The sequence below is a fragment of the Solanum stenotomum genome, chromosome 10, assembly GCF_019186545.1.
Source record: "Solanum stenotomum isolate F172 chromosome 10, ASM1918654v1, whole genome shotgun sequence".
Classification (NCBI taxonomy): domain Eukaryota; kingdom Viridiplantae; phylum Streptophyta; class Magnoliopsida; order Solanales; family Solanaceae; genus Solanum; species Solanum stenotomum.
The window spans coordinates 211,645-225,411 of record NC_064291.1 but is presented as its reverse complement, the minus strand read 5'-3'; the positions used below and the strand labels follow the sequence as shown (position 1 = coordinate 225,411).

General features: G+C 32.6%; 2 protein-coding genes across 3 annotated transcripts; both read left to right on the top strand.

Moving 5' to 3' along the window:
- The first annotated feature begins 1,017 nt into the window (after positions 1 to 1,017).
- LOC125842695 (uncharacterized) lies at positions 1,018 to 6,388 on the top strand. Of its 2 annotated transcripts, XR_007443938.1 has the most exons (9): positions 1,018 to 1,130; positions 1,751 to 1,941; positions 2,062 to 2,142; positions 2,262 to 2,382; positions 3,272 to 3,577; positions 4,369 to 4,440; positions 5,298 to 5,407; positions 6,085 to 6,149; positions 6,189 to 6,388. XR_007443938.1 is itself a non-coding variant. In XM_049522027.1 (8 exons), the coding sequence occupies exons 2-7, from the start codon at positions 1,751 to 1,753 to the stop codon at positions 5,382 to 5,384; spliced, it is 858 nt and encodes a 285-aa protein (XP_049377984.1). In that variant the 5' UTR covers positions 1,018 to 1,130; the 3' UTR covers positions 5,385 to 5,407; positions 6,085 to 6,388. The 2 variants fall into 2 exon arrangements, 1 of the variants encoding a protein (XP_049377984.1); XM_049522027.1 differs by having other exon boundaries at positions 6,085 to 6,388.
- A 3,137-nt stretch (positions 6,389 to 9,525) lies between these two features.
- Positions 9,526 to 13,248, top strand: LOC125842375 (probable aquaporin PIP-type pTOM75). The gene is made up of 4 exons (XM_049521653.1): positions 9,526 to 9,912; positions 10,851 to 11,146; positions 12,256 to 12,396; positions 13,009 to 13,248. Exons 1-4 carry the CDS (start codon positions 9,582 to 9,584, stop codon positions 13,102 to 13,104), a joined length of 864 nt encoding a protein of 287 aa, XP_049377610.1. The 5' UTR covers positions 9,526 to 9,581; the 3' UTR covers positions 13,105 to 13,248.
- The last annotated feature ends 519 nt before the right edge of the window (positions 13,249 to 13,767 follow it).

Genomic DNA, 13,767 nt, shown 5'->3' with positions numbered 1-13,767 from the left:
GACACTATTAGTACAACAAAATTTTGGGCAAAATCAAAGGAGAGAGAAGGGAAAAAAAGACATTTTTTCCTTTATCTCTCTTTAGGGTCTATGCACTTAGATGAATTTATTGAGAGTTTGGGACCTTAGGTTAAATTGCTTTTGGAAGTTTGAATAACAAAATTTTGACTAAAAATGGGATAATAGAGTGATAGGAGAAAGAGTCAAAAGTTCTTTGAAAATAACAAAGATTCAAATTAAGCAAAAAAATTATTGGCATTAGTTCTTTACACCAAACATTTAGATATATGATATAATATGAATCTATATATAAATTTTTAGGAATCTTTTAGTACGAGAGATAAGAGATAATTAATTTTAGAATGAGTTTATCTCAAATTTAACCAAAATCAAATTACAAAATAACTTATTCGAGGAATATATTGTTATTTTATTCCACACTAAGGGTGGAATAACAAATCTCGAAACAACTTGTTTCCAAATCAAACGAGCCCCGACTGCTTTAACATAGTTAATAATAGGAGTGCCAATGATACAATTTAATCGATTATTTTATTAAATTTATCTAATATCAAATTTTTAATTATTTTATTTTATATAATCAAAATTAAACTTTTTACATTGCCCCATCATTTTGATTTTGGTTTGGTTTTGATTAATTTACGATATCCTTTTATTAAAATGTCATGTAAGAGTCACATAAAAAGTTAAGACATGATACAATGCCTACTTTTGTGGGCGAGAAAGAATTTGAAGTTTCAAAATCTTGATTCGTAACCACGTGCTCTAATCCTTTGTGCTATGGCTTATGAGTTATGAATAACTATAAGAATAGTTAAATCATGTTATTATATATTTTCAAAAATATACAATATACATATTTTTGTCTATATATTTTATCTATGATAAATATTTGGAGTATATAGAGTGTATAGTATTGTTAGGCCCATTAAACCCAAATTCACAAAATTCCCATGACCCATAAGTATATAAATAAACAAAAAGCCCCAATTCAGTGAATTTAGGGTTTTTATTTTCCTAATCGCCGGCACCGACTGCCGTCAACCTTCAAATCGTCGCTCATCACCTTTTTTTAGCAGTTATCGTCGGTCGACGATTCACCGGTCCAGGTAAGCTTCTGACTGCTCTCTTTTGCTTCATATTTTTCTCCTTTTCAGGCTTTAATTTCTCTGTCTCGTTGTGTGCTTGCTGCAACAGCTTACAAGAAGTTACTTGCTCAAGGTGCATTGCAACTCTTTTACATTCATGTAGAATTCTGTAATTTAGCTTGTGCTTGGTTTTTTCTTTTGGTGCGTAAACTTCAATACTAATGAAATTGATGATATGACTTCTCGAATCTCAATATATTGCTACTAATGAATTTGAAGTTTGAGTCTTGAGATTAAGGCGTCTGTGTGTCCATGAACTATTCGGGTCCTGTCCTTCTGTCTCTATTTTTATTCTACTTTTCCTTTTCTTTTTTGATGCAGTACAAAATTAGAGTTTTTCTTTATTTTATTACAAGTAGTGTTGTAGTGGTCTTTAGTTGAAAATTCCTTCAGTTTCTTATAAGTTACCACTGTATGATGTCGCAATTTATGGCTGCAATTATCAAATAAGATATCTCTGTGGATGAATAATTTTCTTAAAATTCTATTGAATAAAACTTGCCCTTAGCTTCATCCGTAGTGCTTATCTTTTTCTGTTGAAGTTTAATTTTCTTCTATCGTTTTCTCTTGCTTGCTGACAGATGAGGGTGAAAAAGCAGAAGCGGCATAGGAGAGCTGTGAGGTTTTACACAGCTTGTTTTGGGTTTAGAGAGCCGTTTAAAATCTTCTGTGATGGAACATTTGTGCATCATCTTGTTGTTAATCGCATAACACCTGCTGATACTGCATTGACAAATATTCTAGGTGCCCCAGTTAAACTATTTACCACAAGGTTTATATCAACAGCTCCATTTTTTCTCTTTTATGCTATGGTCTTTTACATGATCTAACTTTGTTTGCACGAGTTTGGAGGACAAGCTAAATATGCTTCGCTTTTAAACTATACTTGCAGATGCGTTCTTGCGGAGTTGAAGAGCCTTGGTGCTTCCTATCAGGAAGCACTGAATGCAGCTAATAACCTTTTTACTGCACGGTTAGTCATTTATTCTCTTCTTCTTACTGACTCTTCTCAAGAGCAGGATGTGTGTTGCTTCAGTTCTCAGGACATTCTTTTGAGTTATGCCACATAATTTGAATCTTACTCTATTGCAGATGCGAGCATGAGACGCGGAAAAGTGCTGAAGATTGCATAACTGAAGTTATTGGGGAGAACAACTCTGAACACTTTTTTGTTGCTACTCAAGATGCTGATTTGCGTAGAAGTCTTCAAAAGGTATTTGGACTTACTTTCCTTGATTTATAATGTCCTATATGTATTGTAATATCAGTCATATCACTTAGTAAAACATGTGAACTGGAAAAATCCCATATTCTAGGATGTCTTGTCAGAAAAATCTTTGGCAGCTACTTAGTGTAATAGTGTTGCATCCATTTCAAAATGCTAAACTTGCAATCTCTGACTTTTGTCAGTAGTCAAAAGATTTTTAACTATCTAAGTGGGAAGTGGTAAAAACAAGAGATCTTTGTGCATCTACAGGACTATATTGTGGTTCACCAGTTGACCTTAGCATGTGGGACTAAGATGATAAAACTGTAAAATATTTCTGTCTCCTTCTGGGGGCGAAGGGGTAAGATTAAAAGTTCCACACTGTTTGGCAATTTAAATGGTATTTTATGTACTCGCGATGGAGTGACCAGAACCTATTTTGTATCTGTAACTCTTATAGCTTGTTTGGACAAGCTTCTAGGGAGTCAAAATTGCTTATTTTTTTCCTAAGTGTGTATTTTAGAGGGTTGAGGTGTTTTACCATACTTTTAGGGGAAAAAAAGTTAAGTGCTTTTAAGTAGCAGTAGAAGCTGAAAACAATAGCTTTTTCCGAAAGCACTTCTGAAACCACGGCCAAGCACAAATTGCTGTTCTAATATTGACAAAAGTGCTTTTCAATTTGATTAACTAAGCACAAACTGCTACTCTCCAAAATTACTTTTTCGAAAGCACTTCTCAAAATAAGGATATTTCAAAAGCTTGGGCAAACAGGTGTTACTTTAAAATGAACCTGAAAGACCTCCAACATTTAGGAGAACAATTTATTATGTATATGCCAACTGGCTTTTCTCCTGTTTTTTCTGACCTTTGTTTCCCCTTTTCCTGAACCGGGAAGATACCTGGTGTGCCCGTAATTTTTGGTCTGAGGAATGCATTATTTCTCGAACAACCATCATCATTTCAACGTGAATTTGCCAAATCTTCTGAAGAAGAACGTCTTCATATGACTGACCTGGAGTACAATATGCTTAGTCAAAGGAAAAAGAGGAGATTGTCCGATGACAAACAAGGGGATTCTTCTGATGATGCATCTGAGGAAAAGATAGATGATGTTTCACAGGCTCAGATTATCAATACAAATGTTAAGAGGAATGGAAGTGATGTCAAGGATAAAGTTCGCTTCAAGAGAAAGAAAGCTAAGGTTAGGGTTCATAATATTTTCTTATTTTCCCTTACACAACTTAAAATTAACTTGTTGCTTCTCTCATTCTATTAAAATATTGTTGTTTACGAACAAATTCTCCACTTTCATGTGAAACATTACACGTTAATGTTCAATGCCTAGTAACACATTAAGTTAGTGACAGGTAAATGTAGAAAGACATGGCTACAAAACTCATCCTTGCCAATTCCTTGGAAATGCAGCTTTTGCTGGTTTGTGACACAAACTTTTGAGAAACCATAATGATTTTAATAAAAAGAGGTTTTCTGGAACTTCTGTGTGTGTCATTTCATGAATGATTGTTAGGATACAAAAGTTACTTTGAAAGTTGCTTGATTCATAAAGAATGATTTTGTTCATCTAGATTGATAAGTATCTTTATATTTTAGCTTGTGTGCAAATTGTGATCCTTAAGTTCTGAACCAAAGGTTTTTTCTTTCTCTACGCTAGATGGCTGGACATATATTCGAAATAAGAGGTTATAATTTTTTGTGTAAGTGTGATATTATTTCTTACAAGTCAGTATACTTCTGCATTTAATGGTTGCTGTGTGCATACCCCTCTCTTAACTTTGAGTTGAAAAAGATTGAGTGACATAGACCAAGTATTATGTTGTAAGGGAATTGTTTTGCCTGTTGTTCCTCTAAATTGATTAAGTCGGTACCATATTTACTTATATAATATATGTTTCATGGGCATTATTGACGTAATGCATGATTAGCTAAACATGTTCCTGAATGACTCTATGGTTTATGCCTTCCCTTCTACAGGGTCCAAATCCACTCTCTGTCAAGAAGAAGAAAAAGAAGTCTGTGGATACAAATTTTACAACCTCGGGAAAGGTGAGAGTAAGTTTCTCAAGTAACTGAAGTTGAGCTGGGTAATATATTCTCATATAGAGATGAAGGGTATTCCTTCTTTTCTGCCTGTCTCACCACTCCTTTGTTAGAGAGAAAAAAAAACATCTACGTGCAACGCCTCGTAAAATTTGTCAGTAGTTCTTGTATTATTCACCTGTTTAATTACTATAGCGCTTGACCTCTATAAATATCTGCGGGGAGATGGTATGCACTATGACCGTTGTGAATTATACCTCACGCATAGTAGTTCTCTTAGGTGCGACATTGATGGTTGAAGGTTATAGTAGGGGACGAGGTAGACCTAAAATCATAAGAAAGGAAATCGTCTCAGTAGGACTAAAACCTGTGTATAAAAGTACCGGTGAGTTTGGCCATTGTATTTATTATTGGTCAGGTGTAAACCCAGCTGATAGTTTTTAATTAATAATATAAACATTGACTAATAGATTAAAAGCATGAAAAAATATAGAACTTTCTCAAACTTGAATAAGGTTAAAAAGAAAAAGATGCAAATTTTGATTAACTATCTAGGCATAGTGATAGAATATTCTAAGTCAACAAATTCTTTATTATAGAACAATATCTATACTATGACTTATGGTGAGTTTCTTAAAAGTTGGAATTTACAAACAATGGAGATTAGAAGTAGTTTCAAGTGTAGATTAGTACTCTTGTACCACTAAATGAAGGAAAACCATGGAGATAAATCTGATAGGCACAAGTGAAAGTTGCTCCCCCTCCTGGTAATTAAGCCACTAAATTATCTGAATTAGTGTAATATTTTGTATTATCTCCCCAACTTTTTCTCCTCTTGGTGAATGTGGAAGTTCCAAGTGCAGGAAAACAAGAATGGTGAGGGAACTGTGAGAAGCAGGAAGAGATCAAGGAAGAGGACGCGCAAAAATGTTGTAGAAGGAAATGCTTAGTGTTGAAGGCTTTGTAATATCAGGTAAATGATGATCTATAAAGTTAGAAGTGAAATGCTGATGCTGCATCTTCATGAGATAATTTTCTCTAGAGCACCATATAACTGAAGACACAGTTATTTCGAAAAAACGCCAAAGTGTACAATGTAGAAATTGTTAATTGCTTTAGAGTTTACATGATCTACTGTTTTTCTCTTAGAACTTCCAAGAATTGACAATGGTTAATATTAAATGCATCAAGAGTTTCTTTATTCTCAACTAAATACTTGCTTGTGTTGGTCTACACTGTTATATTTATTCGGCAACTCTGCCCACCAAAGCTTAGGCATATGTGAGAAAACCACCTAGTGTTTGTTGCCATCTACTGCTTTTTATCTTATAACTTTCAAAATTTGATTATGGTTGATTTGAATGGATCATGAGTTTCTTTCTTTCTTTCTTGGAAGTGTTGCTTCTTCAACTAAATCCATTTCTTGTTTTTGTCTACGTATGATATTTACGAGTTTGTTCTCACCAACACATGTATTGGATAACTCTGCCCACCAAAGCTTAGGCATACGAGAGGATATAACCTGGTGTCATTGCCATCTAGTGAGATTTGAACCCGAGATCTCACGCTTCTCCTTCCACTTGATTGACGTTATATGCTTGACTGATTTTAGATCATATGGAATCTCTGAGAATCATGTCTCTTTTGCAGGAGGAATTTTGATATCAAGCATAGTACAATCTTCCACAGGAAACACTATATTTATCAAAGGAAGTGTCTACTTGAAAGACTACAAATATTATGAGAACACAAAGGTCTATTGCTAATTGTGATCAATTTTGAATTTTCTATGAATTTTGCCCTTGTAAGAACACTAGACATAGGTGCCCGTGCTAGTACGGGCTCAATATCTACTATTTTTTAATTTTAGTTAATGCGATATAAGATAGAATTAGAAAGTTCATTAAATTTTAATATGATTTTTAGATTTTTTAAGTTAATTACTTTTTGTTTGCGCAAATTTAATGTGAAGTGACCCATTAAAATGTACATAATTATGGTTATTTTTGTTATCGATCGTTGATTTTTTACTCAAAATAGTTACAAGATATAAACAAATATTACCGACATTAAAAATAATAAAGCTATAATTAAAGAATATGAATTTAAAAATAAAAGTCATAGCTAAAACGGATCTCATAATTTTGAAAAATATTATACACTAATTAAATTAAAGTAGAACAAAAGAAGTAATTTTTAAAAAGTTTTTTTTTGCCAAAACACATAGCGTGAACTCTCTTATATAGTAAGAGAAAATGATGAAAGTTGAAAACACGTTAATGTCAGTTCTAAGTTCTAACAGTTGTGATCTGATTAATTCAGATTTGTGTCGTATAGTACCCACTAACAAAAAAATATCACTTATTTTCACTCTCAAAATTCAAATACGAGATGTCTGGTTAAAGGTCGAAAGACTCTTATTATTCTATCATATCTTGTTATCATGTTTGTTAGTTGTCACAAATAAGTTACCCATTATTGCAAATAACTTAATTCGATATTATGTAAGTGCACAAAATATTTATATAACATTCTTTTTCATGTTATATAACATGAGAAATTAGGCACTAAACAATCATTTTAAAGAAAGCACAGTTGTTGACATAGATTTAATTTTTTAAAATTGCATACGAAAAAATTATGGTAACAAACTTGTTCAATAAAATAGTATAGTTGTGATTAAGACGTGAACTATTATTATTATCATCATATTATTATTACCATTATATTCATTATTTAGAAACCATTAAGAGTTGGCCAGTAATAATATATATCCAATAAAGGTATTCCTAATCAATTACAAAATTGTATGGAACATAATTGATTGGTCGGTTTGATTAGGGAGGTTCTTAATAAATAAATTTTACTAATGAGTTTTGTGACACAATAGTTGATAATATATTAATCATCTTGATAAGGTTTTGGACGGCTTATTTTATTCCATAGGTCACAAGTTCGAGCTTTGAAAACAGTGCCAATGATCGTGTAAGGGTATGATAGTCTTTTTCTCTCTTGTATCCAAAAATGAAATTTTTGGAACTATATACTGTTATATTAATTCATTGAAACAATGTTTAATCAGATATTTTGGATTTAAATCTTGATAATGAAGTTGATGCTTCATCCTCAAAATGAAACTTATAATTGATGTAAATTCAAATTAATTAAACTCAAGATATTGTTAATCTGAATTAGACAAACTCAAAACGAATACCAAATATAGAATAGAAAGAATAAAATGGATTTGGTTAAAGACTTAACAATGTCACATCATAAAAATTAAAACAGAAAAATGACTTATTTTTCTCAGCCACTCAATTAGCTTCATAATAAATCATTTCTAAAAAATTGTGGCTGTGATTCTGCCATAATTTTTAAAAAAAAATTAATTAGGTTTTAAAGTTTGACATTAGAGCTTTTATGAGGTTACTTAGCTAAGGTTAATGATAAAATCAAATCAACTAAACTTTTTATGGTGTTGTTTCTTTATGTAGACCCAAAAAAAATAAAAAATAAAATACTTCTTTTTTCGATACGAATAGTGAAGAAGTATACTATTATTGATTAATAGAAAACGAAATTTAAAAAAAAAGTGCCATATTCCAAGAAAGTGTAATGCATTAAGTTCAAATTAGAATTATTTACTTCAAACTTCAATTTTTTATATATTTAATTTAAATAAGTAATATTTACTTCAATTTCATAATTGTTGAGATCAAGAGATGATTTTTTATGCACTCATTATCTAATGGAAATTCAAATTAATTTTTTTTGTTGCTTAGCTGCCCACATTATCAGAATTATTTGAAGATTAGGTGATTAATTAGTAGGTCCAGAGCAGCTAATCAAATGCATATATGCTTAATAAATAAATAATGTGATATTCTAAATTAGAACAATAAGAAAAAGAAATAAAACCATACAAGAATCTGCCAACTTTTTCCCTTCTGTTAATGTTGATAGTATATCAATAACTAATAATTTGATTTACAAATCAATTAAATATAATCACCATTTTGTGTCATTTCTAACCATTTACTATATTTTATTCTTGAAAGAGGTTAAAATCACATAAACAATTAAGTATTTTTGATCTACTTTAAAAATTTTCATATTTTACCCAAGGAAATGAAATCACACATAAGAGAAAGGATGAGTTTTTTTAAAGTTTAGTATGATTTGGACAATCCTTCATTCGTGAGCTAACTTTTGTGAGTGAGTTAAGCTCAAGATTCATTTAACATGATATCAGAGCTAGACTCCTGATATTGCCCCCTCCCCCTTTCCTTCTTCCCCATTCACCCTTACAATAGATTGTTCACACATCCAGTATTTGAATAGAGCGGGGACGTGGGGAAATGATTAATGGAATTTCAAATCGGAGATGAATGAGTTTGTAGGACTCTTTATATGGAAGCACCTTTTGAGCTATATTTTGAAGTTGAATTAGGTCCAACATCCATTTGTTAACATAATATTAGAACTAGACTCTTGATATTAGACCCTTGGAGATAGATAAGTTTTCTTGAACTTTTAATATGACTTGGATAATCCTTCCTGAAATAATATTTTAGGATAGATTAGGTTCAAAAGTCATTCCACGTATTTCAATAGATACTTAATTATGAATATAGTATCAAAAGTGCAATAGTAGATTCAATAATTAACACTTTAATCTACCCTTAAGTTTGTCACCCTTTTTTGTTGATTTTTGATCGATATAATATATAAACGTGTTATTTAACTGATATTTATGTTCTTCAATTTTGAATGTACACAATCAAACACCTTAATTATCATAAATTTGAATAGGTAGATATACACGTCCTACTTGACAAATCGCATGAGATGCACCCATTCTACATGCCAAATCACGTGAAATTTGCTAAAATGTGTGTCTGTTTATTCAAATTTATGATAGTTTAAATGTCTATTTGTTATTGAACAACATAAGATGTTAGCTAAAATCAAGTTAACGTCATAAATGTTAGCTGAGGCGAAGTTAAAAAAGGGTGTTTATGTATATTATTATATTGACTTCTCCACTATATAAGGACACAAGCACATACCTTTTCTCAGTACCAAAAAAAAAGTAGAAAAAACACACAAAAAAAAAACAAGAAATCTTAGTGAGTGTGAGTGTAGAAATGGCAGAAAACAAAGAAGAAGATGTTAATCTTGGAGCCAACAAGTTCAGAGAGCCACAACCCTTAGGCACATCAGCACAAACAGATAAAGATTACAATGAACCACCAGCAGCCCCTTTATTTGAACCTGGTGAACTATCATCATGGAGTTTTTACAGAGCTGGAATTGCAGAGTTCATGGCAACTTTCTTGTTTTTATACATCACAATCTTGACTGTAATGGGTCTTAAAAGATCTGATAGTTTGTGTTCTTCTGTGGGTATTCAAGGTGTTGCTTGGGCTTTTGGTGGTATGATTTTTGCCCTTGTCTACTGTACTGCTGGTATCTCAGGTCAGTTCTTTTTTCCCTAAAAATTTCAACTTTTTTTTGTTTCTTGTACTAAATATGTCATCTTTTTTTTGTGTATCATGGGGTTATGTAGAAACTACTTTTATGAGTTCTTGATTATATACCCATAAAAAGTTTTTAGCTTTCTTTGCTCTTGTCTATTGCACTACTGGTATCTCAGGTTAGTTAATTGCTCCTAAAAAATTGAACTTTTTTTTGTTTATTTGTACTAAAAATGTTATCTTTTTTTGTGTGTATCATGGTGTTATGTAGAAACTAGTTTTATGAGTTCTTGATTATATACCCATATAAAGTTTTTAGCTTTCTTTGCTCTTGTCTATTGTACTGCTAGTATCTCAGGTTAGTTAATTGCTCCTAAAAAGATGATTTCTTTTTGTGTATCTTGTGCTAAAAATGTTAAAACTTTCTTTTTGTTGTTGTGTGACATGAGTTTCTCTGTGTAGTTTTGCTGCTGATTTTCTGACCTTGTTCTTTTTCTTGCTCTAAACTTGTGAACTTTTTTGTGTATTTCTTGTAAAAATGCTAACTTTTTTGTTTTGTTTGGTGTACCATGGGTATGTATTCAAAAGGGGTAGTCTATTACAGATAAGAGTTTTACTTCAAAACTATCAAGTCACCAAAATTGAAGTAGTTTCTTGAAAATTGAGCAGTTAATTAATAATTAGACTATGGTTATTTCTTACTTTGAGCGGAGGGTCTTTCAAAAATAGCTTATTTCTATAGGGATAAGATGTGTATACAATCTAACCTCTCCAGACCTCACCTCACCTACCTGTGAGATTACACTTGAGTTGTTGTTTTTAATTGTTTCGCCTTCACATGATTTGAGTAGAAAGCAATGTGTTTTCGGTTGAACCTACATTTGTTTTTGAAATTTGTCAAGTGCAAGCACATTGATATTTCTTTTTGTACTGAAACAGGAGGGCACATTAACCCAGCTGTGACATTTGGTCTGTTTTTAGCAAGGAAACTTTCCTTAACCAGGGCAGTGTTCTACATAGTGATGCAGTGTCTCGGTGCCATCTGTGGTGCTGGTGTTGTCAAGGGATTCATGCAGGGTCCGTATCAGAGATTTGGCGGTGGTGCCAATGTGGTTCAACCTGGATACACCAAAGGTGATGGCCTTGGTGCTGAGATTATTGGGACCTTTGTTCTTGTCTACACTGTTTTCTCTGCCACTGATGCCAAGAGAAACGCTAGAGATTCACACGTTCCCGTAAGTGTTTTCTTTCCCCACCCATAACTTTATTTTTGTTTCTTATACTGGAAAGAGGCTGTGAGGATCTATGTTGCTCAGACTATTCAAATATGCTGCTGCATATGTGTCAGATCGGTCAAAAATGCACTATTTTTGGAAGATCAAACATGCAACTGTTGACATTTTTGAAGAGTTTGAGCAACATAATTTGGAAATTTGATTGAGTAGGATGAGTGAACATATGCCTTTGTGTTGGGTTATGAGCGTCATGCGGAAGCTTACAATTGCAAGTCATGAGTGATAACAAAAACTTATACTAAAAACAAAATATTATTATATGGTTTGACCAATTGGTTTACATATGAAAATTAATATAAAAGAAAAAAATATTAAAACTATAGAGAGAAAAATCTCCCCATAAACAAAAGTCTTTTACGACTACATTGTGGATTTTATTGTATTTTTAGTGTGAGAAGTGGGGTCTTCTATTTATAGGATTCTATACGTTTCCTCTAAGCAAAGAATAAACCAAATATGAAAGAGAATTATATTTTCCTTTCAAAAAAAGTTTAAGCATTATGGTAATACTTTAACTTTTCTTTTATGGAAAAAATAAACTTCAAAACCCTAAGACTTTGCTCTAGGAAAAATGATGCACATACTATCATGTGGCATTATAGTTTGTCAGCAAGTGATGCCCCATTATTTCTGGCGGGAGATAGCAGATACCTAGTGGAATAGTTGAGGTGCGCAAAGGCCGACCCAATCACCAACTCATCAAACGGAAAATCATGCCCATACTAGCATGCCTATGTGGTTTGTCAGCAAGTGCTTTTTGGTTGATGTATTTGTATGATGGGATACCACGCAATTGATAATATGGTGTAGGGGTTTGGCCAAAGATACTGATTCTCACATCGATGAGTTACCATACGGGTTGATTTTTCAAATGGTTACTCAACTAATAGTTATTATCTTAGTTGCTTGATTCCAATTTTTTTCAACAAAGAAAACGACTTTCTGATAACGAATGCATACAATCCCAACTTGCATCGGATTAAGGTGTGATTGCTGTTGTTTGAAGAATAAAGAAACTGCATTCTTAACCTTTGTATTGTGTTGTACAGATTTTGGCACCACTTCCAATTGGATTCGCGGTGTTCTTGGTTCATTTGGCAACCATCCCAATTACCGGAACTGGCATCAACCCTGCTAGGAGCCTTGGAGCTGCTATCATCTTCAACCAAGACCAAGCTTGGGATGACCATGTAAGTCCCTTCAACTTACATTCATGTGATGATCATATTTCATACTTCCATTTCTATTTTGTTTTTGATGACCGGAAAAATACAGAGGTTCGTTGGCGCGTTTGAAATTCAGTGGATAATCAGTTCACCCTTCTACCCTTAGATACCAACGATCATAGTATATGTCTACTCATCTAATATAAAATCAATGAGTAGATCTCACCTCTCCTTCCCCATACCATAGTCACAAGAGATAGGTATCCACCGAAATGAGAGTACGACCCCTTGTCCAACAACATTTAGTTTAAACATGGTTCGAATGTCTTTATGCTATAAGTTGTGTTAAGAACTGTCAATATGGGTTGGCCCAGCCCAGACAAGCCAACTCATCATTTTGATGGGCCTTAAGATAGCCAACCCAACCCTACATGGGCCGGGCTGGGCCAAGGCCACATTGACAACTCTAGTTGCATTAAGCATGCTTCTTTGATAGAGCACCTGGCTCGAACTCATGACATGCACCTAATTCACATAATCACACATCATATGTTGTGCTCTTACCAATGAACCAAAATCGCAAAGGCTCTCGTTTCTTTCTTTTCATAGCTAACAAGTTTTTTTCTTCTTTTTCAGTGGATCTTTTGGGTTGGACCATTCATTGGAGCTGCACTTGCTGCAGTTTACCATCAAATAATCATCAGAGCAATTCCATTCAAGAGTAGAGCTTAAGAGTTTCAACCATTTTCTTATCTTTCTAGTGTTTGTCTAAATCTGTATTTTCTTCAATTCAAATGTCATTTATGTGAAATAAACTCTCATCAAGTTGTATGTAAAAGCTTCTTTCAATGAAATAATTTTTATTTTATCCTTCTTAATTATTTATATGATATTGAATAGCATTACAATCTTTCTATCTTTATGAGAAGACGGTATAAATGAAATATAATGTAGATATATTTAAAGGAAGGAAATGTTGTTTTCGAAACGTATTAAAAAGAAAAGTAAAACAAGCAAATTAAAATAGAAGAATTAATATATTTTTATAGAAAACTTTGATAATCGTGTCTGTCTATGTTCATTGTTGTCATATACTCCTTGTGATTTTGTTCAGTTTTCCTTGATTTCTCCCTCTAAAACAAGAAACAATTAAAAAAAGATCAATTAATTAGTCCAACATTATTGCCTATCATATACTCTTTTCGTTTTAATTTGTTTGTCTGATTTTAATTAGATATGGAATTCAAGAAGGTAAAGAAAACACGTAGAATGCATCAAAATGTCATTTAATATTGTGGTCTTGAACATATCACTTCACTTGAAAAGTTAGAATTAAAGAGTCGTACGAAAAAAAAGAGACGTTTTTTTCAAAACAGACTAAAAAGTAAAGTAAAA